This window comes from Setaria viridis, chromosome 9 (assembly GCF_005286985.2).
Source record: "Setaria viridis chromosome 9, Setaria_viridis_v4.0, whole genome shotgun sequence".
In the NCBI taxonomy this organism is placed as follows: Eukaryota; Viridiplantae; Streptophyta; class Magnoliopsida; order Poales; family Poaceae; genus Setaria; species Setaria viridis.
The window spans coordinates 3,975,485-4,002,883 of record NC_048271.2 but is presented as its reverse complement, the minus strand read 5'-3'; the positions used below and the strand labels follow the sequence as shown (position 1 = coordinate 4,002,883).

The following is a 27,399-nucleotide window of genomic DNA, read 5'->3' as shown; positions in this document are numbered from 1 at the left end:
CCTAGGGCGACGGGCGGCGGGCGGCGGTGGTCGGGGTCGTCGGCCGTCCGGGGGTGGGGGTGTGGCGGGCAGCCTGGGGCATCGGGCCGGCGGCCGTCCGGGGTGCGGAGAGGGGCTGGCGGCCGGGGGCACCGGGAGGCAGGCCGACGACCGAGGGCGGCGGACGGCGGATGGCGGGCCAGCAGCCGGCGACCTGGGGTGACGGGCGGCGGCGGTCGGGGTCGTCTACCCCAAAAGCACTTGAAAGCAGCGGGGAAAGGTGCTTTTGATTTTGTACTAGAGCAAAAGTAGCTTTTGGGCAAAAGCACGTAGAGCTTTTAGATCCTTTGGTTGGCTTTTGGCTTTTTCAAAAGCAAAAGCAGGTTAGAAAGCCCGACCAAGGTCACCCTGAGACGCGCTCCCGAGAGGACTGAGAGGCTGAGGCGCTGTGCACTGCTGTCAGCAGCAGCAAAACAGTCTCAATCTCACTGACAGTCATCCTCGTATTCTCATCACCAGATAATACCAGGCCATAATTTTCCTGTGAACATCACGTAGGCCTACATGCAAAGCTGAAGCCATGAATTGAAAAACAAGTCCCAATTCCATCACAATGGCATTTACTAACAATTTGCCCTGAAGGGTCAGAAACCCAGAACCAGGTGTGATCAGCACAAGTCGGTAACAAGTTCAGACCAACAAGGGCATTTCCGAACAATCCACAACCATCAATCCAGTATCATTACCACAATATATGAGTTTGCACATGTTGCTTCGTTACAGGCTCAAGATCTCATACGGATAGAGCTTCGATAGCGCTTCACCAGCTAGAGTCATGCATCACGACTAAATGATATGCTTACAGGAACTTATTAACAATACCACGGCAGGAGCATCATTGATGATAGAATTTGAATCTGGCTGAAGGTTCAAGGCCCTCCACAGGTCCCTTCATAGGTAAACCAGCTTCAGTGAGCCCGCTCCCGGAGGACCTCGATGTCCATCTCGGTTGGGTCGGTTGCCTGGATCTCGTAATGGAACCCATCAAGCTCATGCTTCATGCGGTCCTTGGAGGTGGCGTACAGCATCTTCGCACGAATGCGGGATGTCGATGGGGACCTGGAATGATTGTGGACTGGGTTAATGTCTGGAGAAGTGGAATCAACAGAAAGGCCAGAGTTGATGCATTGAACATGAACCATTAGAGAAGACATCACATGGTACACATGGTAACATCAAAAAGTCAATGTCAGAACTCACATAAAAATTAACAATTATTGCCGAGAATATTCTTAACTGTTGCACCACATGCGTTGTTATTCCTCTTTGTCAGAGCTACTAGATTGCTAATAAGCATGGCTACCAGCAAATAGTAGTATAAAGTAGATCCCATCAAAAGATCAAATCCACATTTATAATTTAATACTCACTTCATCATGTTTGGAAGGAGAAAGGAACTACTCACAACACAAAAACAAAAGGAACTACTAAATAGCTAGCATGTTGCGGCTTCCTGTGCTGCCCTGTTTGGTGCATTAGATACATCTAAGTATTTGTATATAGAATCCTAGCACATGACTAGCTCCTTATAAGTTTTACTTGTTTAACTACTTTTTTAACAGATCTAGTCATTCATTGGCAGAACTACCATAGGTTAATGTAACTGCTAAACATGAAACCGAAGAAAGACTGCAATATGAAGCTCACCAGGCAATGAAAAAGATCTTGCTTTTCTGCACATTCTCCCCAGTGACAAAGTCGAAATCATACAGAGCATATCTGCAGTCATTTTCTGGGAGAGAGGCCAAAAAATCATCATAGCTTTCAGTAGTAGCGCCCGTCTTCTCCACAACCACCTGCTTTTGCTTTTCCTCAATTTTGAAGATAACATATCGGAATGCCTTCTTCATCTGAAGCTCAACAAATGTCTCCCTGATGTTAGGAGCAACTCCCATGCCGGAAGATGCATTTGACTGCAGAAAATAGTCGATGCGTTAATAAGAAAATCAAGGGTAAGAAACTGAAATGCAAAATAAACTGTTCGATTTCCATTCTTTCAGCATTCAAAGCCAACATGCACCAAGGTTAACCAGTAAATAGCACATCAACAACATTCAAGAGGCCAGTTATATGAAGTGCAGCTATGTAGCCACAATTCCATAAAAGTTGCAACATTCCACAATCCACATACAGGGCACCACACAAACTTTGCCCACGGTCCAGAGTAATGCTACAACAGACAGAGGGTACTCAAACAAGATTGCCTAGGCAAAATTACACAGATATTGCTTCTGTGGAACAGAAAAATCCTCCAGTCACTATCCAGAAATGAAAATTAAAATTAAGCGTGCTTAACATGTAAAATCACTTGCACATATGATTGCACAATAATGGACAGGATAAGAACTGGTACCTAATAGAAGCTGAACCATCATGCTAATTTCAATTCACTCAATCAAATCCAATCTAGGGAAGGCCAACTGCATTATTGCATTGTGCATGGCAAGATTAATCTCCCCCCATTATTAACCTAAAAGGCAACTAGGATATCCAAGAAATTGTCCAGCAGAAATAATACAAATATCTCCACTGGAAGCAGGAATATGACTATGACCACTATGGCTATGCCTCAGTGGAGGAAAAACCTATATGCATGTCAACACAGCACACATAAATAAAAGAATGGATTATAAAGTAGCCATGTACTGATCCAACTGTTTGAAAAGAAAAACCGTGACAGTACCACATTTTGACCAGAAAACTATCAAGACTAGTTGCATTTCATTCGGGATGAAGGAACTAATTTCTGCCTTGCAGGAATGAGCTAAGAAGAACATCCCTAACTCAAACTTAAAAGTTATCTCAAGTTATCATCTACAGATCAACTCCATTTTCACCCCGAATTTCTCAAAACTTAAGCAATCTAACGTAGAAACCAGCAGATATCCTCAACTCAGGTTCTGAATAAATAGACACTTGCGAAATTATATTACTATTTGACTTTAGAAGCACATGTACATTGACATAGGCAATGAAACCCGTCATTGCAGTCAGAACAAATGAACAGCCATATATACCGTCTAATCAGTACTGAAATCAGTCGCAATACTTCAAAAATACTAATAAACGTGTCGGGATCAAACACAGCATCGTGTACCCATCTACTTAAGAAATTGTAGGCTACAAGGCTCACGGCTATCCACAAGCCTACCTTACCAGAACATCCACTACTCAAAACCACCACGCCACCAGAGAACAAACCACAGGGACAAGCACCAACCAGACAAACTTCCCAGCGCTGTTGCAACGCGCGGTGAGGTCGGATCAAAACCTCCCAGCGAGATCTAAACCGTCATCCCTCCACGAACTCCCGCACCCAGATCACGCGCGAACCAACCCGATTCCCCCACACGGATCTACACCGCCAACGCGCGCCGAATCACCACGAGCACGAGCGGATCGACGAGAGGAAAGGGAGCGGGGGGAACACTCACGTGGGAGCGCATGAAGGCCATCGGATCGGAGCCGGGGGGTGGGCGGCGGTGAGCGCCCGCGCCTCTCTGCGTCGATCGCACGCGCGCACGCAGACGGGAGGCGCAAGCAAGGAGAAGGGATTATTCTTCTTCTGTTGCTGCGGGGGTTTTCCTTTCCTTCTCTTTTCTTTTTTATGCGAGTTGGCTCGCTGGGCTGCTGCGGGTTTTGGTGTGGTACCGGTGCGCGTTCATATACGCGGACGCGCCGCTTCGTGTGTGGGTGTGCGGCGTACACGACGCGTGGGCCGCGGGTGAGGGTGACATGTGGGGCTTGTGAGGCGTGGGGTCCAGATGTCGGTGAGACGAATGGCTTCGTGAGGGCGAGGAGGATGTGGGACCGTGGGCGGTGGGTCGGGGAGGTGTGGGGGCTGAGCGGCGGTAGATTGCATGGCATCGCGGGCTCGCTCAGGCTGGGCCGGTGGGCCCCTGCAGCGGAGCCGTGATGAGCTTGGGCTCTTTTGTGATTTGTTTGTGAGAGAATAAAAAGAGGAGAAATTCGATTGAGACACAGAGAAAAAATTGAATTGGGAGAGTCAGTCTTACACGCGTGGATGAAATGGTCATTCTCGTGGCTAGGGGTGCAGGATTTCGTTCTCGTGGCTAGGATGCAGTCGGGTGGGTCCTTATACGAACCCGCTTGTCCGCCTCGGCCCTGCCAAATAACAGGTCGTGGTGCATGTGGCTCAGCGATGACTCCCTCGCGATCTTCGTCTGGTCACATGCACGTCCGCTGGACAAATGATGAGAGCCCGCAAAACTTGCAAGAACCCGCGAAGCTTCAGTTTTTGGCAATTGCATGCTCGTCGCAATGCCTCTTCTGAGGCTGCTGGCTTCTTACTCTTATCGTCCCCTCGGGCAGTGCTGCCAGCAACGCATTTTGTGTCCTGCTAGCTTGCTGTTCTGATCAAAATTGCATGTGTGCCGTAGCGGGCAGTGAGTACGCGACCATACATGCACGCGGGTTTCTGTATCACCCGGTCACCAAGTCCACAAAAATATATAGCACCGGCATGGTCGCAACAATAGGCAGGCAGCCACAAACCCGCTTAATTAAGTTGTGGCAAGCGTGGTGGCTTTGCGGGCATCGTGGCCTTCTTGCTCGCGTGTCAAAAATATGTAGTATGGGCTGTATCACGTTGACATTCTTTCGAGCCATATGACATTTAGGGCCTGTTTGGGAAGGGGGTGTTAAAGCTTAACACCCCTTTTAACACATTTTTAACACCTTGGCTGCCAAACACAAGTGTTAAAGATGAAGTGTTAAAATTTAACACCTCTCTTTTCATAAACACATGGAGGGGGTGTTAAAATGTGCTAAAGGTGTTAAAAGTGGTCCCCCTCCCCACTTATTCCCTGGTTGCCCCCCTCTCTCTCCTCTTCTCTCTCCTCCGCTGCCCCCATCTTCCTTCCCCGATCCGCACGTCGCGCGCCGCCGCCAGTCCGCCCGTCGCGCGCCGCCACTGGTCCGCCCATCGCGCGCCACCGCCGGTCCGCGCCGCTCCAGCGCCGGGATGCCGCGCTGGGCGGCATGCAGCGGGCTCGCGCGGGCGGCCTCGCGCGGGCGCGGGCGAGGCCGATCCGGTGGTGTGGGGACCGGCGGGCGGCGCAGGTGGTGGCGGTGGGGGCTCGGGCGGGCGCGGTGGTGGCGTTAGGGGCTCGGGCGGGCGCGGCCGCTAGCGCCGCGGTAGGGGACGCCGGCGGCGGGGCGGGGCCGGAGGCGGCAGGCGCAGGGGAGGGGCCGACGGGGCGGCCGGCAACGCCGACGCCGGGCACGGCGTGGACCGAGCAGGGGGTGGGGCCGGAGGCGGCAGGCGCAGGAAAGGAGGAAGAAGGAAGGAGGAGGAAGGAGAAGAAGGAAGAAGGGATATTTGGCTGCCATTGAGAGGAGTAATGAGGGGTAAAGTTGTCAATTACAACCTAAGGTGTTAAATTTTAACAGATCATCCAAACACCTCAAGATACTAAAGTTTAACACCTCATTTGAGGGTGTTAAAGTTTAACACCCTGTTAAATTTTAACACGCCCTTCCCAAACAGGGCCTTACTTAGAAAAGGAAGCGAGCATTGAGCACCATGGTAAAGCGTAAAGTGCGCGGTGCTCCATGACATCTTTTACTAACCGAGCAAGTGCTCCACTACCATTGGTTTGGTCTGTTTTGTAGAGCTAAGCTTGACCAACGCTAACCTTAGGGTGTTGGCGTGTTGCCAATGTTGAGGCGAAACCGAGGTGCCCAAATTGGCTATTCAGGTTTAGGCCAACACGTACCTCTACATATATAAAGCTAGAGTACAAACAATATTTGTGCCTTATCAAACTTTTAGCATGCGGCCGAAATGGTGGTCGAGTTGCTAAACTTAAACGAGACAATGAACATGACTTCCTCAAGAAACTGTAACCATCACGCCATCACGGCACATGAGGGCCATCCGAATGGGCCCTTTGTCCCGGGCCTAAGTCGCCCGCGCCTGTCGGCCCAGTAGTGATTCGCAATCCTCTGTCTGACACAACGGGAGCGAAAAAGACAGGGCCCACGTGCCATTGACGCATCATGCGCATTGCTACCCGCCAAACAAATCCCCATCCATCGATGGAGCCGAGCACAAAACAGCGCGCCCCGCCACGCTCTTCACGCTTCTCTTCATTCCCATCCTCCCCCGCCGCCACCGCCGCCGCCGCCGCAGCCAAAACCCTAAAACCCACACCCACCGATGGCGGCGAGCAGCGCGGACCTCGCCGACGATGGCTTCTCCGCGCCGCGCCTCTTCTCGCAGGGCGTCTCCTACACCTACGACGACGTCATCTTCCTCCCGGGCTACATCGGCTTCCCCGCCGACGCCGTCGACCTCTCCACCCGCCTCTCCCGCCGCCTGCCGCTCTCCATCCCCTGCGTCGCGTCCCCCATGGACACCGTCTCCGAGGCCCCCATGGCCGCGGCCATGGCCTCGCTCGGCGCCGCCGCCGTCGTTCACTGCAACACCGAGCCCGACGCCCAGGCCGCCATCGTCCGCGCCGCCAAGTCCCGCCGCCTCCCCTTCGTGTCATCCGTTCCCTTCTTCGCCCCGTCATCCGCCCCGACGCTCAACGATTTCGCTGGCTATGAATACGCCCTCGTCACCGAGCTCGGGGATTCGCTCTCCAGGCTCGTCGGCGTCGCAGTTGCGGCCGATGCGGCTTCTCGCGAGGTTCCTGCCCCTGTGTCGGAATACATGCTGCCCGCTCCCCGCTCAGCCTCCGCCTCCTTTGACTTCGAACAAGCCGCTGCCTTCCTTGCTGACGAAGGTTTGGATTGCGCCCCTCTCATATCCGATGACGGCGAGGTTATTGACCTGATCACCGCCAAGGATGTCGAGCGCATCCGGAGCTATCCCAAGCTAGGCAAGCCGTCTCTGGGAGCGGATGGGAAGTTTATAGTCGCGGCCTCCATTGGGACCCGTGAGGATGACAAGCGAAGGCTGGAGCAGCTAGTTAAGGCGGGGGCAAATGCTATCGTCATTGATAGTTCGCAGGGGAACTCCATTTACCAGCTTGATATGATCAAGTATGCGAAGAAGATGTATCCTGAGGTGGATTTGATCGGAGGCAATGTGGTGACAATTGCGCAGGCGCAGAATTTGATTCAAGCTGGTGTGGATGGATTGCGTGTTGGAATGGGGTCCGGCTCAATTTGCACTACCCAGGAAGTTTGTGCTGTTGGAAGGGGACAGGTATGGAACCATTGAAATTCTCATAAACTCTTTTTCTCAATGTAGTCTAATCAGTTCGCTGTCAGCTTACCTCTTTTAGCTTGCTGCCAAATTAGTTAGTTACCTTGAATCCTCAACCATTGGTAGGATAGCATGCAACACCTTTTATTTTGCCGCTCTCGGATGCTCTGAAGTTCGTTTAGATTGCTGTGACCAAGGTGGAAACCAATTCTCCATTTTCTCTGGATACTGTAAACATCCTGAAAGGTTTGTTATATTAATCATAGGCATCCAATTCTGATATTGATGACATCGGATGATCTACTGAGTTTGCCTTTCTCAGCTAGGCAGGGCATGTTTTCTTGTTCTGTATGCTTAGAAGACACTGACGGGTACTTGTTATAATTTTTATTTACCTTTGAGCTTTTATGAAGTGTTAGGACACTGAAAGCACTAGAAATCTGTATTAGGTGATGTACCTATCCATTCGTATCTTTCAAGGGTCTTAGATTTGTCAAAACCTCAGCAGTTCTTTCCTTTTTTTTTTCTTTTTTGAATTACGGTTTGGCGTATATGGAATTGCTGCTCCTTATTCCCTCGGCTCCTCACGTAGTCTTGGGAGACCAAAAATGCTAGAGAGAATCCTTTAATTTCTGATTATCTCGTGGTGGATGCAAAACGAGTCCAGGGGTTTGTCTTCATATGGTCTATAGTAATACAGACACCAAAGAAATTCAGTACTGCTGCTTGTAGTTGATGCTTCTTTGTATTGGTGCAACAGGCTACAGCAGTGTATAAGGTTTCATCTTATGCCAATGATCACAATGTACCGGTTATCGCTGATGGGGGAATTTCAAACTCTGGACATATTGTGAAAGCTCTGTCGCTGGGGGCATCCACTGTTATGATGGGAAGCTTTTTGGCCGGCAGTCATGAAGCTCCTGGTACTTATGAGTACAAGGTATACATATTGTATTGATACTTTTACAGTTCTGGAGCAGGGTTAAAGTTCTATTCTTGCCTTTTGTTTTATATGTTTACCATAAACAGAATGTTCAAATGCCTTTTGGGCTTTGGAGTTGACTGTTAAAGCCCCTACAGCCCTGTAGAAAGTAGACTCGATCCATACTGAAGATCACATGCCCCGCACAGGCAGATGTTCACCCCATGTGACCACTGCACAAAAAGTTCCTTTATGCATAAACAACAGCTCAATCTAATTTGATATCTTAAAAAGCTAACAAAAATGCAATAAAAATTTGGTATATACAATGACATAGTGGCACTTATCTATTTCTTCTAAATCTTGCATTGTTCATGGGTAACCGCATTGCTAGAACATCATTTATTTCAGGCTGCAAAGACTGAAGTAGAAATCCATTTGATAAACTGCGGAATCAAAACATCAATACCATTTTACAATCTGGGTTTCCAATGAGGTTGCCATGAATCAATTGCCAGTTGATACTCTGTATAGTTGTATTTTTCTTTTCATGTCATTTTACCAATTACAGTCTGTGCTGACGAAGTAACCAACTGGCTTTGTTAGCTTCAACTGGCTTTGTTAGCTTTGTTTTAGGGAGCAGATCTGGTGCAAATACACCTTATAGGTCATCATTTTTATTTTTGGAACTGTTTGCAACTAGTGATGTGGATAGCTGTCTAGGTCACTATAATTTATTGTTTTATAAGGTCATGTATAGTATATAAACCTCAAAGTTAGATAACCCCATTCTCTAGTAATGTTTCTGGACGAAGCCACAGTTTATTGTTGGAAGTTCTGTTAGTTTGGCCTGAACCAGGAAGTTGTAAAAATGGATAAAAGGCTGTCTGCCTGTAGCTATGCTACCTTACCTGATTTTGCAATGTGATATATGTGATTGCTAGGACCATGAACTCCTGCAAAACAATTAATATTAAAATCAGTGAGAACGCATTTGCATTTTGTGTGTCTATTATTGTGCTGCTGTATCTATCGTAGAAGCAGTTTCTAAAGTTGGTAACTAATTCTGATCTGTGAATTTGTGCTATTCTATTTCCTGTACATGCAACTGCACTTGCTCTTTCACAAAAATGTTGAGTTATAACTCTTGAGATGTTTCTTTTAGGACGGCCGCCGAGTCAAAAAGTACAGAGGCATGGGATCTCTGGAAGCGATGACAAAGGGGAGTGATGCAAGGTACCTTGGTGATACTCTCAAGCTCAAAGTTGCGCAGGGAGTTGTTGGAGCAGTAGCCGACAAAGGTTCCGTTCTGAGGTTCATTCCTTACACAATGCAAGCAGTTAAGCAAGGATTCCAAGATCTTGGTGCATCCTCTCTGCAGTCAGCTCATGATCTTTTGCGATCAGAGACTCTCAGATTAGAGGTATCTTCATGCTGCACAATAGTTATCTTCCAACATGTTTTAAATTTCAATACCAATCATCTAGGATCGGAGAAATTTCATCTTCTTCATTAATAAAGAGATTGTTAATCTTTGTTACTATTAGGTTTATTGCTGGAACTGGCTCCAAATTCCAATAGATTGTTTGATGGTCATCAAACCATATGAATTGTAGAAAGGTCAAAATGTTGGAGCAATAGGTTGGATAGGAAGAAAGAGTCTGAATTATAGCAGATCAAAATTAGGAATACTCAGAGAGTTTCATCCTTGCTTCACGCTGTCTAGTTCCAGAAAGCAAACTGCCTAATAAAGCCTTGTTCCTAACATACTTATGTTGGTAGTTCTGTATCCATCTTTATTTCTGAAAATGTCTGAAATAACCGAAAGTTGAGCATCTGTAAGAGGTGGAAATGAAAACAGTTTTTTCTGTTCTTATACCAATAGTGGAACTAACTTGATCTTTACTGGTTGTCCTTACCAGGTGAGGACCGGCGCTGCCCAGGTTGAAGGAGGAATCCATGGGCTGGTCTCATATGAGAAGAAGGCATTCTAGTTCCATAACCAAACAAGGAAGAATTGGAACAAGAGTTGTTAGCTGCACGATATGGAAGGTGACAATGCTGTTGATTATCCTACCTGGCAATCTTTAAGCTCAGCAGCTTGCCAGCAAAGCCTGTCGAGTTGGGCAGCAGGTGTACCATCTACCTAGCGTGATAATAATCCTCGACCATTGAAATGGTCATGTGAACTGTTAACTTTGCCCCAAATCTTGTAAGAGGGGGACTGGTATTTCATGATTGGATCGGGTGATCGCTGTACTTTATCTTGCCGTTTTCGACTTATCATCGTGTTGCACCCCTCTAGAGGGAGATGAGACGGGAAGGTGAGGTTAGGTATCTACAACTACCTGATGCAGATGTGGCGTATTTTCTTTGCTTTCGTCTCTAATCTGGTGGGAATCAGTGTCTCTTGTGACCCTGGCACGGCCAGCATGCCATTCACACTTCAAAGGCTTCGTGTTCTATTCGAGAAGCCAGACATTGAGTTGCAACTAATTTGTTCAGAGCTTTGGCTTCTCGTGGTAATTACCGGTACGTTGGCACATACTACATCCTTTACGATGAAATTGATGTTTAGATTTTTTTTAGCATTATAAAACGGTTTGCAAAGAAAAAAACAGAGATGAAGCAGTTGTACTTTCGTGGATTTTAACATGTTAGCACTCCGCCTCTTTCCCTTTGGCGCACTCTGGTAGGAGCCGTAGGAGTAGGCTTCTTGATTACTCTGGATCCGCGGCGCCAGCCTCGTACGAGAAGAAGGCATTCTGGTTCCATCGACCAATCAATGAAGAACCGGGACAAAGAGTGGTTAGCTACATGATATGGAAGGTAGCGATGCTGCTGATCATATCCTCCTACCTGGCAATCTTCAAGCTCGTTCAGAAGCTTGCCAGCCAATCGTGCCGTCCTGGGCAGCTAGTGTACTGTGTACCATCCATCCAGCGTAATTACAATAGTAATCCTGTAGCATCAAGCCAAAAGTGAACTGATAACTTCCCCGGTTTCTCCCCAAAGTGTCGTTAAGATGAAGTCCGCCGCTAGTCCCATGATTGGATCTCCTGGCCGCTGTACTTTTTCCTGCCCTGCTGAACCTATGATATTGTCGTCGGCTCGTAGCAGATAGAGATAATGGAGGCCATGATAAAATGTTTAGCTTGTACTTGCAGCCACTCCGTCCCCGCCATTAGTTAGCGCCACACACTTTTTGTTCCCTTTCCCTACTGGCTGGTAATTGGTCCTTATCATTCCCCTAAGCAACAGCTACGTCTGTTGACATCCGGGCGTTCGCTTGCTTGCTTGCATTACCGGTCAAGCATCGCTATCCGCTGTCTAGATCGCCCTCGCCCCTCGCCGCCATAATCAGGCGTCTACTGATCGCTGTTCATTAAGCGTCGCTGGAAAGCGGAATCCACAGTGCTGCTCAGTTCAGCTCAGCTCGGGTCCGGTGTCCGGACTCCCTACACGGATCACGGATCAGGTAGGTTTGTCTCGCTGCGGGTGGGCCCGAGTTCGGTTACGCCAGGCTGCCACGTGGGCCCACGGCCATCTCCCCGGCCGCGGAACGGAACCACCGCAGGTTACCGCCAGCCTGGACCCCGATTCGCCGCAACAGAAAGATCCCAACCAAATGGATGGAGAAGATTAACGACATGACATGGGACAATTACCTATTTGCCACTTGAAAAATTACTAGTTTATTCCTCAACAGATTTTAGTTCTATATTCGACATCGAGTTTAACTTTCGTTCCTTATACAACGCTTCGTTGGATTTTCCATTTGGAACCCATACGAAAAGACGATTTTGCCCCTGTAAGCCTCACCACCCTTCTCCCTCCTCTCCTCCCTTGCTCCACACCGCACGGGACAAGGGGGAGATGGGTACAAGGCGGGGTGGCACGGGGAAGGGGCCCGTGCCGTAGCTCTGCGCCAGGCGGAGCCGGCGATGGCCGCTGCAGGCCACCTCCACCGAGCCCGCGCAGCCGCGCGGTGAAGGGCATCACCGGCGGCGCCACCCCTGCGGCCGGCGGCCGATCCATCGGCGGGCGTAGGAAGGGGAGGGGATGGTCGCCGCGGCCGAAATAGAGCCGCATCGCCCCAGGCGACCTCCTCGCCGCCGCCACCGACCGACGTTCTGGAGCTCGACGCCCTCATCGCGCACTACGAGTGTCGCGCCATGCGCGCATTCGCTGACGGCGTCACGGGCCTCCTGGACGCAGCTGACGGCGGCAACCGCCGGTGTGCCATGAGCTCCACCAGCCACGCATCCGCAGCCTGACGCTGGCAAACTGCACGGTGCCGCCGCCATACCCAGTGGCGGATCCAGAATCAGGCTCCGCCCCAGGCTAACTATTATAAGGCTTAAAATCTTACTAGCCATACACTATTAGATATAGCATATTTTCCAAAGAACACAAATAATTATATAATTATATTGATTCCAAGGGTTCAACCAATAGACTCAAACAACATGTAGAACATTGAAGATAGAAAAGTAACAAACTAAGAGTCTTCCATGACAAAAAAAAACTATACATGTCTTCATGATTTAACACCACTTATACCGACATCCTCAATTCTACATAAAAATTTTAAAAATCTCAGCTCTTTATAAAGCAAGATAACATTATGTATTGAAATAGACTAATACAAGTAAACGACACGCACCTTGAGCCCTCGATTGGCAAATTCATCTTACGATTTCTTAAGCTTTGAAAGCGCCTTAGAATTGTTTCATCTTCAATCGATGCAAATAAATCCCGCTCAATATAGCATATCAATGCTACTATTCATCCAATCATCATTCATTTTATTTCTTCGTTCGGTCCTGATAATATTCATAGCAGAGAAAGCTCTTTCAATTATTGGTGTTGCCACCAGTAAAATCAATGCAAGTTTAATAAGACGATACACCAAAGGAAAAGTTGTATGTCTATCAGTCTGAACCATCTACTCAGCAAGGTTACCAAGATCAGTACAAGTGCCAAAATTATTATCATTTGTGACTTCATCAATGAATATAGGAAAGTCACCCGCAAGCTTTATACAGTCATAATCAGAGAAGTCATCTTTATAAATCTTAGCAAGTTCAACTAACTTCTCTACCTCAAAGTTGGCAAAAGAATCCGTCGGATCAAAGCAAGCAACACATATCAAGAGTTGAGTTGATCTTTCTGAAAATCGATTGTTTAACTCATAATAAACTTGATCGATCACAACATTGAAAATTTCATGATGAAAATGATGATATTAATTCTCTAATTTAGCACCACGACATCTCGAACGACCTCTAACTGGTATCATATCTTCCATATTAGGAATGTCTATTTTGTTGAGGAGGCAAAACTCCTTTACCTCTTCAAAAAGAGCATCCCAATCATTTCCCCTCATTTCATTCATATTTCTCATCATAGAGCCAATTAATCCTATTGCACGAACAATGTTTTGATTTTTTTTTGCAAACATTGTGATAGGTCTTGAGTCATCCCTAATACTCTGATCATAAGATGTAATATGAACACAAATTCAAATGACTTCATTCTTTGAATCAATCCAGAGGCTATAGTTTTCTTTTCCCCATCAGTTCCATCTTCACTAATATTTTCTAACACCTCCAGTACAGAGGACCACGTGATCATAAGACGTACCAATATTTTGTGATATGTACCCCACCGTGTATCATCAAGCCTAGCAAGACTAGTTTCTTGATTTTTCCCTCTTCCAGAAAAAATAGCACCACTATCTAACTGCTTAACAAGCTTATCATGGTGACTTTGAAGGAGTTGATCTTTCCTCTTGCAGGAAGCAGTAACAACATTGATAATTGAAGTGACATAATTGAAGAAATCAAAAGTTGAATCACAACACTTGGCTACAGAAACTACCACAAGCTGCAATTGATGAGCAAAACAGTGGATGTAAAAGGCAAATGGGTTTTCATTCAATACCAGTCTTTGTAACCCATGAAACTGTCCTCTCATATTTGAAGCTCCATCATATCCTTGCCCTCTAACCTTGGAAACAGATAGACCATATTTTCTAAGCATAGTATCCAATGCTTCTTTTAATAAAAGTGATGTGGTGTCAGAAACATGTTCAATGCCAAGAAACTTCTCAATCATACTTCCTTTATCATTGACAAACCTACAAGAGAAAAGGAAAAATAGTGTTATTTGAAAGCAACAAAATAAAACGAACAAAATAACCAAATGGGGAGGAGATATATACCTCACAACCACAACCATTTGTTCCTTAATAGATGCATCACGAGCCTCGTCAACAAGCACCGCAAACCAACAATCTCCTATTTCACTTTTAATTAACTCACTTGTCTCCTCTGCACAAGCTCTAGCCAAATCTTTTTGAACCATTGGACTACTCATTTGATTATTCCCTGGAGCATTTTCACTGGTCACAAGTGCAGCCTTAGGATCCTTCTTTTTTACCATTCAAGCATCTTCATAAAGTTCCCTTTTATTTCTTGATGTTTTAGACTCATCATATCCATGAAAGACTAGAGCTTGCAAAAGGAGAAATCTAGCAATGTCTAACATGTTAGTTAAACGAGCTTTATATGCCTCCTCTTCTGTTGCACTTGTAATAGTCCACACATGTTGAACACTTTGCCTCTAATTTTTGAAATCAAATGCACTTTTTCTTGCATTACTATGAAAGCCATCAATTGATTGAGCATGCTCCTTGAAAGAATCCTTTGCATTCTTCCAATTTCTAAACCCAACTTTAGTGAATGTATCATTACTATGAAACCAGTTTGTTGTGGCTTAAAGAGATAGCAATAAAAGCAATAAGCTGCATCCTTGGCTACATTGTATTCTAAACAATCAAATTGATCAAACCATGATCCAACAAATCCTCTTGATTGGCCTTTACCATCTTTTTTCGTTTTTGGAAACTTATGACCAGCTAGCCTATATGGACCTATTCGTAGATATGCTCTCCTAGCCTCATCCCTAATGTCATGATGAAAATCATCAATTGGCTTCCTGTCTCCTGGATCAGCAACTATATCTCTCATATCAAGTTCAATCCGTGGTCTTTTTTGCTCAACGCGGCTCTCTTTAGTTTCGGCACTACTCTTTGACGCATCTTTTTTAGCATAGTATCTCTCCATTCTAACGTATGGAATGTTGCAATTGCAAAGTAAGACTCAAATACTCAATGAAGTAATGGATATCTCCCCGTAGTATCTCACATGCCTGCTGCTGCTTGGCTGCTGCCTGCCCTCAGCGGCTCAGCCGCTGGCGCGCTGCCGCAGTGCCGCTCAGCCGGCGGTCGGCGCCTGGCAAGCGGGCGCGTTGCCGCTCAGCCGGCGGCCGGTGGGGGCATGGGCGCATGGGGGCATGGGCGCGCGGCCGGCGGGGCCGCTGAGGGAGACCGGCGAGGTGGCGACCTGGCGGGTGGCGGCGAGCCAGCGACCGACGACAACGAGGGTAAGGGAGGGGCAGGAGGTGGCGCGGCGCCAACGGGTGCGGTCGTGCAAATGGTCGGACCCGAACGGGAGGCGCGCGACTTGCGTTTCGCGAAGGACAAGTGCGGACAGGAGGCGCGCGGTCAGCTGACCAGGGCTAGGGTTCCGGCTTGCTGGGCTCACTTCGCGTCAGGGTAGGCTAATGGGCTGCCTGGCCTTTTTATGCCATTTTTATGAAACTTGTTCCTAGTCTTCTTGAGCCTCGCCTCGGGCTGCAGCCCGGGGCCCAAATCCACCCCTGGCTGTACCGGTACGGCGCGCTTGCCGAGCTCGTCCTACGGGACATGCCGACGTTCACTTACCAGAGACTCTTCACCGCATGCTCACCACTGGAGACGCTGCGCCTCGTGCCATGTCGGCGGTACGTGCGGCTGTGCGGGAAAGACGAAGCGATGGGTGATTAGCACGCCGAGCTCGCGGCTGAAGGAGCTCATCGTCAACGGCTGCTCGTTCCTAGCCATCGAGCTCCTCATGCTCCCGATGCTGGAGCGCCTGGCATGCCTGACCAACTCCGTGGAGCTTCGGTTCGGCGCCGGCGTCCCGTGGCGGGGGCACGTTAACTCCATGCAGAGTGCGTGGGGCCACGACGAGCTCGGCTGCTTCCTCGAGGACGCGCCTGCCACCGTTACCAGCCTCGCCGTCACCGAGCTAGAGCGGTGGATCGGGCTGCGGCCGCTCGCTGGTGCCGCGGCCGCTGGCCCTCAAAAAACATTTGGGAGGTGCTAGCTGTGGCAGCCTGGCAGGCATGCATAGGGAGAAGGGGAGGAGAAGAGGGAGAAGGGTGGTAGGTTTATAGGGGTAAAATCGTATTTTCGTAGGGCATATAACAATTTCAAAAGGAACCAGATAACGACATCCAGAAAGTTGCCTTGAAAAAGAAAACATCACGGAACCGGGCGAACAAGAGTACAAGACCTCCTGATAACCGTCCGATTTACAGAACGCACGCCCGAGATGGACGGCAGGGACGATCCCACCGCCACCACACATTACTCCCCACCCTCTCTGCAGCTGGGCCCCGAGGCAACATCCCCCACCGCGGCCGGGCCTCCCCACCGGGCACCGGGCGCGGTGAAGACCTCCGCACACAGGCCACATCACAACGCCCTCGAACGAACGAACCCCACGCCAACAGCATAAAGCACCATTTCAAATCAGTCCTCACCCAAACCACAAGCCGCAGCCCCGCAGCACACGCGCACCACCAGGCACCCGACCCACACCCGCGCCGCTCCCCCTCCGACCCCAGCCGCTCCGGCGAAGTCACCGGCGAAGGCGGCGTCAGCCATGAGGGAGATCCTGCACATCCAGGGCGGGCAGTGCGGGAACCAGATCGGCGCCAAGTTCTGGGAGGTGATCTGCGACGAGCACGGCATCGACGCCACGGGCCGCTACGCGGGGGACTCGGACCTCCAGCTCGAGCGCATCAACGTCTACTACAACGAGGCCAGCGGGGGGCGGTTCGTGCCTCGCGCCGTGCTCATGGACCTCGAGCCAGGGACCATGGACTCCGTGCGCTCGGGCCCCTTCGGCCAGATCTTCCGCCCCGACAACTTCGTCTTCGGCCAGTCCGGCGCCGGCAACAACTGGGCCAAGGGACACTACACCGAGGGCGCCGAGCTCATCGACTCCGTCCTCGACGTCGTCCGCAAGGAGGCCGAGAACTGCGACTGCCTCCAGGGTATTGTTCCGCCCATCCCATTCCCATCCCCTCGCGCTCTCTGATTTGGTTAGATTTTCCTTTGGGGTTAAGGGGCTAGCCGGTTAGGCTTAGATCCGGGAGCGGCAGCACGTGGGGGAGGTAGAGCTAGTCCAGATCTAGGGTTCCGGGGGTGTTTGTGGATGCAATTAAAATCTGTCTCCAATTGGCATTTCGGCGAGGTACCCTTTGTTATTTGCATTGCTGGCCATATGTAGTAATTTTTCGTCTTCACTGTCATGTTCCACCAAATGATCTGATCAATTTGCTAAGTGATGTTGTGCTATTTGTTAGTCATTTAGTCTCTAGGTAGGTTGTTATATCTGTGAATGAATTGAAAGGGATTGCTGGTTGTTGCGAGTCTGGCTAATTTCTACCTTTCATGATGAACTGACGTTTTTTGTTCATTTCTGTTATTCAGTAGGTTTGTACAGCCTGAGTGAGATAGTAACTTGGAAGGAAAATTGTACCTATAGTAGTTAGTTGTGGTGTTTTTATGGTTTATTTGCGGTTATATTGGCACTGTCAAGATGGAACTTTGTATAGCTGTGCTAGTTAATATGTTGGTTTTCATGAATATGCTCTGGTGAATTCATGTTTTGGTTGAACTCCTGTAGCTTCTTCTGGGCTAAGTAGCTGTACTGACATCAACTGTCGGTAGGATGGATATTTTATTCCTGTAACTTGAGTGTTGGATGTGTTAGCATGGAGTTCCACTCTGGCACCCTACAACTGCTAATGACCTGTTTCTATTAAAAAATTAAATTAAATATTGTGCCATAGCTGGACTGAATTCTTTTGCCAAACACCAGACGAAATAGATCCCTTGTCTTCTTGGTGAATAAATAAGGGCTGAACTTTGTATCTTTGTAATCTAATCACTATGATTATTGTTTGATATGCTATAAACTATGTCATGCCCAAATTAAATTTCTGGTAGCATGTCAAGATAGGTTCATGGCCTACCAAAGCATGGTGGCAGTATGTTGTGATGTTGACTCAATTCAAATATCACTTAACTGTTGCAACATGATTGATGATTGCACACAAACTCTGGTCTCGTTTAATGTGTTGCAGTTCTGACATATTGCTAGCTCTTTGACACCTTTAGTTGCTCCTGTATCTTTTGAACCTGTGTAGTCCAAGGCTGCCTTTTACATTTGCATGCTGGAATACTGCTTGTATTTGAATAATTGAATCACATTTTGATTCATATACAGGTTTCCAAGTTTGCCATTCGTTGGGAGGAGGCACTGGATCTGGCATGGGCACCCTTCTTATTTCTAAGATCAGGGAGGAGTACCCTGATAGGATGATGTTGACCTTCTCTGTCTTCCCATCGCCAAAAGTTTCAGATACTGTTGTGGAGCCATACAATGCTACTCTTTCGGTTCACCAACTTGTTGAGAATGCTGATGAATGTATGGTGCTTGACAATGAAGCTCTGTATGACATATGCTTCCGCACGCTAAAGCTCGCCACCCCTACCTGTAAGTTAATCATCACTAATTCTTTACTTGCTGTATGACATGTGATATCTCTGGATCTAATATGCTGTAATTTGTATTTAATTTGAAAAGTAGGCACTGATAAAGATTTCTAACAATGCAGTTGGTGACCTGAACCATCTTATCTCTGCTACCATGAGTGGTGTCACATGCTGCCTGAGGTTCCCTGGTCAGCTCAACTCCGACCTGCGCAAGCTTGCTGTGAACCTCATCCCGTTCCCTCGTCTCCATTTCTTCATGGTTGGCTTTGCGCCGCTGACCTCACGTGGATCACAGCAGTACCGTGCCCTCACCGTCCCTGAGCTGACTCAGCAGATGTGGGATGCCAAGAACATGATGTGCGCCGCCGACCCCCGCCATGGCCGCTACCTCACGGCCTCAGCCATGTTCCGCGGGAAGATGAGCACCAAGGAGGTGGACGAGCAGATGCTCAACGTCCAGAACAAGAACTCTTCCTACTTCGTGGAGTGGATCCCCAACAACGTCAAGTCCAGCGTGTGTGACATCCCGCCCAAGGGGCTGAAGATGGCGGGCACCTTCGTGGGGAACTCCACCTCCATCCAGGAGATGTTCCGCAGGGTGAGCGAGCAGTTCACCGCCATGTTCAGGCGCAAGGCCTTCTTGCACTGGTACACCGGTGAGGGCATGGACGAGATGGAGTTCACCGAGGCTGAGAGCAACATGAACGACCTGGTTGCAGAGTACCAGCAGTACCAGGATGCCACCGCTGACGAGGAGTACGAGGATGAGGAGGAAGAGGAAGCTGTGGCCGAATAGCGATGAGCGGCCGTCGCCGGCCAGGTTGTGTCCCTGTGAATTGAGTTTGTCTTCTATGCTTCTCGTGGCTTTTGCATGATGGATTGATCACGTACATTGTCGTCGTCGTTGAGGTTGCGTCTGTGCTTCGGCTGCGGTCACCTGTAATGTACCTACTGTAATAGGTCGCCGTACGTTTCTGCTCCGCATCCCGTGGACCTTGGTCAAGTAGCTTATGGCTTTGCACTGATAGTGCTCTCCTCGAGCTGGTCGCCTGTAATTTCTGACGAGTATTGGTAGTAGTGAGTGATTTCCCATCTCTGTTAAAGCCTGTGTCATTCTGCATCAGCTTTTGCTCTTGTGTGTCCAGGAGAAGGCGCTCAGTTACAGTGTCAACTGCTCAAGATCGGGCATCAGGATTTCGATCAGAAATTCAGATTCGGTTTGTGCCGCCGCGGCACAAACCACAAACCAGCCTGGTAGTAGGATCGTTGCCCCATGTCCTGGCCTAGAAAACCTCGACAGGCGAGACCAGATCGGATCTCCTGATCTGAAGCACAGAACCAGTAACCATCCCGCCGGTCGCGGGCACATGCTGTGGGCGGACCCAGCAAACCGCCCGCCCGAGCTGACGAGTGACGACGACCAAATTTGGGCCAAGGAATCGTCTCCGGGAGAGGATTTTTGCTCGCTGCCGCTTCACGTGCTGCGCCACATGTGCCGCACATGCCCCTCAAGCGGCTCCAAAAGATCCAACAGGAACGAGGATCTCAAGTTCTGCGTACGACGCATGAAGATTTTTTTTTTGTTTTTGCACAAATTAGCGTAAACTCCAACCGAATTCTCTCGAAAACCTCCGAGTTCCAAACATGGCTCGTAAACGGCTTAGGGTCGTAAAAAACCTTCGAGCATCTGGTGATCTTGCACCAGCTCTTGCCAAAATGCTTTGTTAGACTGGACGTGTTCTTGTCTTTGTTTTGTTTGCCGTTGCTGATAGCTCACTATGCACTGTCGTCCGTCCCCCATCACAAATTCAAGGAGCAGCACAGCAGGGCACAGGCCACAGCCAAGCTGGCGGCGGGCCCCACCCCACCCCCATCAGCGCCCCCTCTATTTGAGAGAGCGAGAGCCCTTGGCGGATCACCAATTATAGGCGCACCCCTGCAGAACCCCACTAATTGCAAAACGCGCACAGCTCAGCACGGGGGTGTGGTGGGTCCCTCTGGCGGCAGACTGGAGGAGAGGGGGACTAGAGGGAGGCGCGACTCATTCTTTTTCCAGATAGCCCCCGCCCTTCCTCTCTTATTCGCGCCCCTCCCTCTCGCGTCATCCGCTCCGCTGCTCCTCTTCGTCGTCGTTCGCCCCTCCTCTCTCTCGCCGCCCGGGGAGGAGGGCGGCTCCGGCTCCGGTGAAGGGGCCGCCATTGCTGCCGCTGCTGGTGAGGTCCCCCTGAACCCATATCTCGATCCCATCGTGCTGTTCCGGGTTCTGTGTCGTAGACCTCGCGGCCGCATTGGTTCTATTCGCGCAATGGCGCTTGGTGTATAGTTTCCTAGATGTAGGACATTGCGTGGATTTTTCGGGATCTTCGTGGTTCAGCAATGGTGACTCGAGGGCAGCGCGCTTTTTGACACGAAGTTTTGGATCTAGGCCGAGATTTCTGTGGCCGCATTTTGCTGCGACGGTGTTGTCATTCTGTTCAGATTCGCGTAAACATTTGCCTGAGAAAAAAAATCGTGTAGCACACTCTTATAGCACTGAAGTATTGGTTGCCAAATTCGTGTGAACATCCAGTGTGGGTGAGAAGTAAAGGAGATAAAGATTGCCTGTTTTGTGCCTGGAGCCACATGCTGAGGATTGCTTAGTAAGAGGAACCTTGTCAAGGGCTGGGGGAAAAGGTGGCAATCATGGCATCCGCATTTGCGTTTAGGCCTGATACTCACTAGTAGTTTGGTATGGCACCGGCTCTCTCCGTTGTCATTCATAATTGGTTTCAGTCGTCACCTGTCTTGCGCGTAGGAGTGCCTCTGTGCTGTATGTGCTGTATTTTTCCGAAGCTGTTTATTTTTTCTTGACTGTTCTGTTTGGCATGTAACGTGGAATTCTGTGGTGCAGCTCTGGTTGGGGAAGATGGTTGTCCAGGAGTTCACTGTTGATCTGAACAAGCCTCTTGTTTTCCAGGTACGATTTCGCTCGTAAGTGCTGAGGTGCAAAGTAACTCATGAAATTGGCAAGCACATAAATTTTTCATTGTTTTTGAGCTTGTTTAGTACTACTTTGGATTTTTGACAACCATCTCTAATGTGGGATTGTGTTTTTTTGTTTCTTGGCAATAGTTGTGGTAGACATGGTTCTGCTGTAAATTATGAAAGAATCTCCTGCAGTTATTAAATTCTGAGTTTCTGACTAGAAGTTTAGTCGCTTTAGCTAAAGTAACCTTATTCTGGTTTTGTTCTTGATTTTGTGAATGAAGGTTGGCCATCTTGAGGAACGTTACCAGGAATGGGTTCACCAACCTATCGTCAGCAAGGAGGGTCCACGTTTTTTCGGAAATGATGTCCTGGAGGTAACGTATTCCATCATATTGGTATACCGAGGGTTTTGGAAAGTGAACTGTATTAACAGAATTTTTGAATCTCCAGTTCTTGACACGCACAAAGTGGTGGGCTGTGCCAACCATATGGCTGCCTGTTGTTTGCTACTTCTTCGTGAAGTCTATTCTGATGGGTCATACCATTCAGGAAGTAGTTCTGATAGCTCTGTTTGGAATATTTATTTGGACATTGATTGAATATACTTTGCACCGTTTCCTATTCCACATTGAGACCAAAACCTACTGGTAACAATGCTTCATCCTTGAAGGATCCAACATCGCACTATGTCTTCCTTCTGCTAATCAAATTGTTGTTGATGCACTGTTGTAGGTCAAACACCGCACATTACCTTCTTCATGGGTGCCACCATAAGCACCCTATGGACTCTCTCAGGCTTGTATTTCCTCCTACTGCAACAGCAATTTTGTGTTTCCCAGTATGACCCTGAAGCTAAAATTAAACATAGAATTGGATTTTATTAACATGAAACTTTTGACCATTCAGAAGTAACATGACTGATTTAGTCGAACTGTCCAATGTTTTCTTTTTCAGTTCTGGAACCTGGTTGCTTTCTTTGCAACTCCATCTACCACTCCTGCATTGTTTGGAGGTGGTCTATTGGGATATGTGATGTATGATTGCACCCACTACTATCTGCACCATGGACAACCATCCAAGGACCCAGCAAAACATCTCAAGGTGAGGGCATAACCACTTAAGTCATGAATCAGCTAGCTGCTCCATGCAAATTTCCACAAGGTTCTGATTCCTCGCAATTTTGCCTGTTCTGCAGCGGTATCACCTCAACCACCACTTCAGAATCCAAGACAAGGGCTTTGGCATCACCTCAACGCTCTGGGACACTATTTTTGGTACATTGCCTCCATCGGCGACAACTGGGAAGAAGAACTGACACACATAACAGAATTCTTGGCATGGGAAATTCTAGGGCATTTGTAATATATTCAAGCGGTACGATTCTAGTAATGTCTTGGTGCGATGGGTTTCACATGTCCATTCAGTTCGAAGTTCCTGTGTACTGATGTCTGTTAATCTTATTCTGATGTGAAGTGATTTCATTAGCTCATCATTCTAAGCATTGCCAGTGGTCTCCAAAATCGCCTGTTACTTATTTCCATTTAGTTCTCAAAATCAGATCATTAGATACTTGCAGATGCGATGTTCTTTCTTCCCGTCCTTCCTCTGGTCCCCCATCATGAGTTGTCGAGCATTATTAGTTGGAAGAATGGGTATATATGATGGATGCTCTGGGTCTGCGTTTACAGATTCAGGAGAATGATCAAATTGTGCGTGTGAGAAAGGTATGAACAGCTTAACCAACTGTTAGGGCAACATATAATAAATATTCATTTCCATGTGCCGAAGATAAGAAGATTATGTTATTTGAACATCATGTTAACTCACAAGTGCTTCAGCACTGTCCCAAAACGTTAAGATTAAAATCCTCATTAGCTACGGCATTTGCAATTAAAACCACTACTACACTACTGATGTTGCTACCTTTAGATATAGCTATTATGTTAATCAAAAGGGCATGGGGAAATGAGAGGCAAGTCGTATGTAATTCAGCAATTTGGGATTTGGATTGGTAAATCAGGAGATGATATCCTTGCAGTTGCAGATGGCACAAGAAATGTATTAAAACTTTAGAGGTACAGCTTGCTGCCAATGGGCGTTTACTTCTCACGAGATAATCCCAGTTCCACGATATCTTGTTACATTACTTCATAAGGAAATTAAAGCACATGCCGGTCATTTGATTCAAAACTTCATCATATTCCTCTCCGAATAATGTGAACATGCACTCAACAGAGATCATGCATTTCAACAGTAACCAGGTGATACAACATCAGTTGAGATTGAGGACATATTGATCTCAAGGAAAATTTGAGCTTATACAAAAAAAAAATGTATATGAAACAAAACTGAGACTGCAAAACTGATGTCCTAGAAACTTTGACGCAAACCAATAATAGTACATGACCATACAAATGAGTTGGCCCATCAGCACACCTAACATGGGCATTTTTCAAGAACGGATCATACGAGGTTTATTTTTAGGTCGCCTTCTCTTTCCACTATTCTGCATTTTTGGTTGACTGGTCACCAGTGCATACATTTTGACAGCAAATAGTTCCTTTGGGAGCTCCTTCTGGTCCTGTTTTATTTGCAGGATCAGATGAATGATTGGAAAGATAAAGAATGTAACAAAATAACATTGGCACTTTTGACCATTTACCTGAACACTGAGGATATATAATCCACACTTTTTAAATAGCTCCCTAAAGTATGGATCGGATCTAGTGACACTGTTATCCACCTTGTCTAACACAAATCCTGAAAAACCAAACATTTGTACTCTGAGCAACATCAAGCATATGGTCTTCTCAAAGAAGTATAACATTAGAGACAATGCTATGTAGCAATTTCTAGATGAGTACTATTTGGTACAGCAAACTCACCATTTCTTGCAATGTTCTCTTTCAGAACAAAAAATCCATCAGGTTTCAGCCCAACCTGGAAAGAATGTTACAAGTGTATGTTTAATTAGAACGCATCGACACTAGAGCAATGGTAATCTGCACATAAACAATAACAGTTTGAAGGCTTCATTCAATTGAACTGTAGTTTGGCCTAAAGTAAAAAAAAAGTATGATTGCAAACAGTATGGTGTATAAAAGTGGGCTGGGGTTATCTTAGAACAAAGTTTGATAACCAACTAGCACTACAACCAGGGGCGGACCTACATGGAGCCGAGTGAGGGCACGGGCTGCCACTCATGTTTATATTTTCAGTGAACATAGATCCTGTTTACTGAAATTGTAAAGGCTCATACACTAACAGGCCGCCACTCATTTTTTGAGCTAGGTCCGCCCCTGACTACAACATTTGTCCAGGTAATGTCTGAAAAATACACAATGAAAATATTTCTACTAGTGCACAAGAAGTTCATCTGCAAGCTATTATTTCCATGGAAAAGAATTATGTAAACCTAAAACTATGGTACAGCACTTATTTGTCAATACAAGTGTTAAGACTTGCCCTTAACTACAACCAAATATTCAACAGAATCCAACAAAAAATCAGTGTAGGATTGAAAATAAATTAATAGTGTAGGATTGAAAATAAATTAATCAAGTCTTAGTCAATTCACCTTGGCACGATTAAAAAATGAAATGAAATCATCATCAGGAAGTTGCCCTATGCACCACTGAATCCATATCACATCATATCTTCCTTCCTCGGGAGTAAAGTCCTGAAGCAAGAAGTAAACTAGATTATACACAAAGGAGAGAATAACTTTTCGAAGATATCTAACCAGTGATAATGATCTATAGGTACCAACCTGAAGTGGCACACAGTAAAAGTTGGCAGCCTTGTGTGAGTCTTCTCCTTGGTCCATACATCCAGTAAGATTTTCCCGTGCAGCTTCAAGAAAATGAGATACTGGCTCGACAAGATCAACCTGGATGGGCAAATTCCAGATTTTCAGAAAGGGCCAAAACATACAGATAAGGCACAGAGCAAATATTACAGATAAAACATAGAATAACAATTCAATTGTGTATACAGGAGAAGAATGGAAGTATGTTGTTTCTTGCCGGTGCCATGGTATGGTATGCCTACAGCTACAAGGTGCCAGTCTTCAGGATTAAAGCATAACCTCAAACCACCTGAGAGAAGATAAATTGCATACCTCATTGAAATGCCTAAGAAGAAAATTCTTTGTAACGCGTCCAATACCCGAGCCACAATCTGCCACAGTTTGAAAAATGACATAGAACATTACAGACTGCACATAAGGATTCTATAAACTGAACATTGCACGGCAACTTTCACAGATTGGAATCAAAATCAATACAACAAAACTCGCACAGAAACAAACTTTACCGACACTAGTCAAAGCCTACATGCTGTAAGTAATAAACTCACCAAGGGCAACGAGATGACGCTTCGCGGTGCCGAACCGCTCGGCGAGGAGAGGGCGGAGGAAGGCGTCGCTGCCCTTGACGTCCGCGTCGTTCACGCACCCGTAACCTCCCAGGACCCCCTCCGTCGACGCCTCCACGCCCTAGGAACCATTTCGATAAAATTCTAAGCTAAATTTGCAGCGATGAGCGCACACTTGTATTGGGGGTTTAGGGTTCAGGGCCTCTCTGGGAGGAGGAAGAGTCGGGTGCTTTACTTGCCAGTAGGCGATAGCCTTGGAGTACCACTCCTTGCGCTTCCCGTCGCCGCTCGCTTCCTCCCCGGCGTCACCGTTGCCTGCGGCGGCGGCGGTGGTCGGGGCAGCTTCAGCTTCCGCGGCGGCGGAGGTCGTGGCGGTGGCGGTGGAGCCGAGCTCTTCCACCCACATCTCTGTGGCGTTGGAGAAGACGCGGCCGGCTGAATCGAATCCGCGGGAATCCATCTCTCCGGCGGCGGTGGCGGCCAAGTGAGAGCTGCTTGCGCGCGTGCTGGAGAAGGGAAAGAGGGTCCAAATCTGCTGTCCAGTTTTTGCAGGGGCCTTTTAGCATATGTACATCCGCGCTCTGCCGTACGCAGCGCCGGCTTTTTCTTCTGTGATGTGCATTTGTAGTGTTCGGTACAGATTGCGGTGGCTGTTTCAGCAGCTGCATCTGCAGTACTCAAAGGCCTTGAGGATAGATGATTTTGCACAGAGCAGTTTGACGGCTGTGGCGGGATGGGTTCCGCTGAGCTCCCCCTCCCCCACCTGGCTCCTCGCCGGCGACGTTCTACCATAACCACAAACCAGTCCCAATCACCACTGAGCACGCCTCGTCGTTGGTGACCAATCATCTCAACTAGACCTTCGCTACGCCCACCAACCAGAACTCCCTTACCTTAGCACACCTTATGAATGAGGCTCTCGACCTCCATTACTGCTTTGACTCCGACGAGGAGAGCCCGTGCTCTCGTCACATCAATGATACAGCATTGAAGACAGCACAAGACCAGAAAGTGGCAGAAAGGAAGGAGAAAGATTCTCGGGACAAGGACGGAGGACAGAAAGCTGATGGCGCACAACGCAGGATTCCCTACATCTTTGTAAAGCCTACATCTCACAAGGTCTCCTACAAGGATACGCTTTTGAAGCAAAAACCTTCAAGCCAAGGTCCCCCAAGGACAAGTCACATCATGGTGAGTAGGTATGGCATTCTGAGATGAAGAGACAGGCGCCGCACCGGACCACAG

At 47.8% G+C, this 27,399-nt stretch overlaps 5 protein-coding genes and 1 pseudogene across 5 annotated transcripts; 3 read left to right on the top strand and 3 right to left on the bottom strand.

The window, feature by feature from the left end:
* Window positions 1-686: 686 nt before the first annotated feature.
* LOC117839307 (actin-depolymerizing factor 2) lies at window positions 687-3,680 on the bottom strand. The gene is made up of 3 exons (XM_034719612.2): window positions 3,474-3,680; window positions 1,687-1,952; window positions 687-1,098 (listed from the first exon to the last, which is right to left on the bottom strand). Exons 1-3 carry the CDS (start codon window positions 3,492-3,494, stop codon window positions 948-950), a joined length of 438 nt encoding a protein of 145 aa, XP_034575503.1. The 5' UTR covers window positions 3,495-3,680; the 3' UTR covers window positions 687-947.
* A 2,461-nt stretch (window positions 3,681-6,141) lies between these two features.
* Window positions 6,142-10,402, top strand: LOC117839284 (inosine-5'-monophosphate dehydrogenase). The gene is made up of 4 exons (XM_034719593.2): window positions 6,142-7,216; window positions 7,977-8,156; window positions 9,304-9,561; window positions 10,061-10,402. Exons 1-4 carry the CDS (start codon window positions 6,221-6,223, stop codon window positions 10,130-10,132), a joined length of 1,506 nt encoding a protein of 501 aa, XP_034575484.1. The 5' UTR covers window positions 6,142-6,220; the 3' UTR covers window positions 10,133-10,402.
* Window positions 10,403-12,678: 2,276 nt separating this feature from the next.
* LOC140221496 (uncharacterized) lies at window positions 12,679-14,585 on the bottom strand (annotated as a pseudogene).
* A 2,192-nt stretch (window positions 14,586-16,777) lies between these two features.
* Window positions 16,778-19,916, top strand: LOC117836177 (tubulin beta-7 chain). Its single transcript, XM_034715554.2, has 3 exons — window positions 16,778-17,306; window positions 18,545-18,814; window positions 18,936-19,916. The coding sequence occupies exons 1-3, from the start codon at window positions 16,913-16,915 to the stop codon at window positions 19,607-19,609; spliced, it is 1,338 nt and encodes a 445-aa protein (XP_034571445.1). The 5' UTR covers window positions 16,778-16,912; the 3' UTR covers window positions 19,610-19,916.
* Window positions 19,917-20,728: 812 nt separating this feature from the next.
* On the top strand, window positions 20,729-23,272 carry LOC117836179 (dihydroceramide fatty acyl 2-hydroxylase FAH1). The gene is made up of 7 exons (XM_034715556.2): window positions 20,729-21,026; window positions 21,704-21,769; window positions 22,062-22,154; window positions 22,231-22,427; window positions 22,513-22,618; window positions 22,735-22,881; window positions 22,976-23,272. The coding sequence occupies exons 2-7, from the start codon at window positions 21,719-21,721 to the stop codon at window positions 23,093-23,095; spliced, it is 714 nt and encodes a 237-aa protein (XP_034571447.1). The 5' UTR covers window positions 20,729-21,026; window positions 21,704-21,718; the 3' UTR covers window positions 23,096-23,272.
* A 731-nt stretch (window positions 23,273-24,003) lies between these two features.
* On the bottom strand, window positions 24,004-26,755 carry LOC117836178 (alpha N-terminal protein methyltransferase 1). Its single transcript, XM_034715555.2, has 8 exons — window positions 26,390-26,755; window positions 26,137-26,275; window positions 25,901-25,959; window positions 25,550-25,669; window positions 25,358-25,459; window positions 24,666-24,720; window positions 24,443-24,540; window positions 24,004-24,361 (listed from the first exon to the last, which is right to left on the bottom strand). The coding sequence occupies exons 1-8, from the start codon at window positions 26,612-26,614 to the stop codon at window positions 24,233-24,235; spliced, it is 927 nt and encodes a 308-aa protein (XP_034571446.1). The 5' UTR covers window positions 26,615-26,755; the 3' UTR covers window positions 24,004-24,232.
* Between the last annotated feature and the right edge of the window lie 644 nt (window positions 26,756-27,399).